Source organism: Trichinella spiralis (genome assembly GCF_000181795.1).
Source record: "Trichinella spiralis strain ISS 195 chromosome Unknown Scfld2716, whole genome shotgun sequence".
Lineage (NCBI taxonomy): Eukaryota > Metazoa > Nematoda > Enoplea > Trichinellida > Trichinellidae > Trichinella > Trichinella spiralis.
Genome location: NW_003529655.1, coordinates 1 through 2,126, shown reverse-complemented (window position 1 = coordinate 2,126; position 2,126 = coordinate 1). Strand labels below are relative to the sequence as shown.

The 2,126-nt window shown below is 48.6% G+C and overlaps 1 protein-coding gene across 1 annotated transcript; it reads right to left on the bottom strand.

The window, feature by feature from the left end:
* Window positions 1–397: 397 nt before the first annotated feature.
* On the bottom strand, window positions 398–1,169 carry Tsp_13502 (hypothetical protein). The gene is made up of 3 exons (XM_003368300.1): window positions 1,147–1,169; window positions 530–1,066; window positions 398–482 (listed from the first exon to the last, which is right to left on the bottom strand). The coding sequence occupies exons 1-3, from the start codon at window positions 1,167–1,169 to the stop codon at window positions 398–400; spliced, it is 645 nt and encodes a 214-aa protein (XP_003368348.1).
* Window positions 1,170–2,126: the final 957 nt, after the last annotated feature.

Here is a 2,126-nt window from a genome sequence, read left to right as displayed (position 1 = left end):
TAGATAGAAACGCTTTAGAGAAACCGCTATCAGTAATAGCGCAATTATTTGCAATCAAATGAACTGCAAGTATAAAGTAAAGCTGAGGGAGTATAGAAAATGTGTAAAGAGTGTCATTTGCGTAGTTCGCGTATGTTTACGAAGAAAAGGTCAGCATTCTGAGGTTCAAGTATTATATATAGATGGGTGGATAGGTAGCTATAGCCGCCCAATAGTAGCTAGGTAAGAACGTCAGGCTATATTGGAGAAAGGTGGGAGACATCCTCACCTTCAAACCACCTCTAAACCTCAAAACCCAATCCCGCTCCACAATGAGGCAAATGTTAAGCCTTGCGGCCCAAGTGTATGACCCATTGGGGTACATATCACCGTTTATTGGCCAGATGAAACTGTTGTTTCAGCGCTTGTGGACACTAGGACTGGGCTGGGATACATTATTACCACCAGACATCGAAAGACAATGGCGCAGCTGGCAAGAACAACTTAAAACACTGTCTCAAAAAAAATTAATAGGGCCTGGATCCCATACCCGGTGCAGCAGGTGCGCAGGGTAGAACTCCACATTTTCGGTGATGCATCACAAGTAGCGTATGCAGCTTGCGCATACATCATGGTGGAATCGATAAACCACCATAAGTTGGTGAGCCTCGTGATGGCAAAATCTCGAGTGGCACCGATAAAACAAATCAGTCTCCCAAGGTTGGAGCTAATGGCAGCATTACTGTGCGCCAGAATAAAGAAATATCTCGAGAGAGAACTAACACTGTCAATCCAGGAGATCACCTGCTGGAGCGACAGTAGGGTAGCCCTCGCGTGGATTAAAGGAGCACCTGCACGCTGGAAGCCGTTTGTTGCGAATCGAGTGCAAGAAATACAGGAGTCGGTATCCCCCAAGTGCTGGAGATATTGTCCGACTAAGGAAAACCCAGCGGATATTCCCAGTCGAGGTTGTTCGCTAGGCACTCTAATAAACACAGCCCTATGGTGGCACGGCCCACCATGGCTGATGCAAGGCAGAGAAAACTGGCCAACGGAGCCAGTGGCGAGAATAGAAGACGACAAACACCTGACAGTTGAGCAAAAAACTGTTAAGGTCTTAGCTAGCCAAATAGATGGCTGCGGGGTTGAGCAGGTAATCGACCCAACCCGGTATAGTCGTTATGAGACATTAATCCGAGTAACCGCCTACTGCCTGCGCTTCGCGCGAAATTGCCAAAATCCAGTGAGCGAGAGAATCAACAGTGTTAATCTTTCAGTGAAGGAGTTATCCGACGCTGAAGCACTATGGCTCAGAGAGGTCCAGGTGAAGGAGTTCGGCATCAAGCCCAACTCGGCTATTCGGGTGAGGGAATTTGAACCATTTTTAGATCAAGATGGTTTGCTAAGAGTCGGCGGACGTCTGAGGCGTTCCACTCTGCCTCCAGAGTCCAAACATCCAATCATCCTCCCTCACAATCACCGGGTGACTGAGCTGCTAATCAAAGATCACCACGTCAGGCAGATGCATGCCGGCGTCAACCAAACCATGGTAGCCATCAGAACAAAATTCTGGATCATCAAAGCCAGAAATGCCGTGAAGAAGATAATCCGCTCATGCCCGGTATGTAGCAGAGTCGATGCGCAACCCTACCGACTCCGAATGGGTGAACTACCGGCCGACCGAGTGACTGAATCACAACCATTCATCCATACCGGTGTGGACTTTGCAGGTCCACTGTTTATCCGCCCTGATGTACGGGGGCGCGATGTCCGAGTGAACAAGGCCTATGTCTGCATATTCACATGCATGACGACCAGAGCGGTACATCTAGAGCTCCTCAGAGAGCAGACAACGGATAGCTTCTTACAAGGCTTCCGGAGATTCATCTCCCGCAGAGGCCGACCCCAAGTGATACAATCCGATAATTTCCGGTCATTCAAACTGGCAGATACATTTATCCAGTATCTGTTCAGAGACAATAACTGGGAAAAACTGCAGCGCAAGATCAATGAGGAACGGGATCCGGTGGAAATTCATCACACCCAGAGCCCCTTGGTGCGGCGGGTTACTGGGAAAGACTCATCCGTTCCATCAAAAATGCACTGCTATTTATAGTTCGCGGAGCCCTCCTAAATATGACGAGCTC

Coding starts and splice junctions, on each gene's coding strand:
- Tsp_13502 (XM_003368300.1), bottom strand. CDS start 1,169: ATGTCTCATAACGACTATACCGG. Junction 1,067..1,146: donor TCTCATAACGACTATACCGG/GTTGGGTCGATT, acceptor CTCAACTGTCAG/GTGTTTGTCGTCTTCTATTC. Junction 483..529: donor CTGCGCACCTGCTGCACCGG/GTATGGGATCCA, acceptor CAGTGTTTTAAG/TTGTTCTTGCCAGCTGCGCC.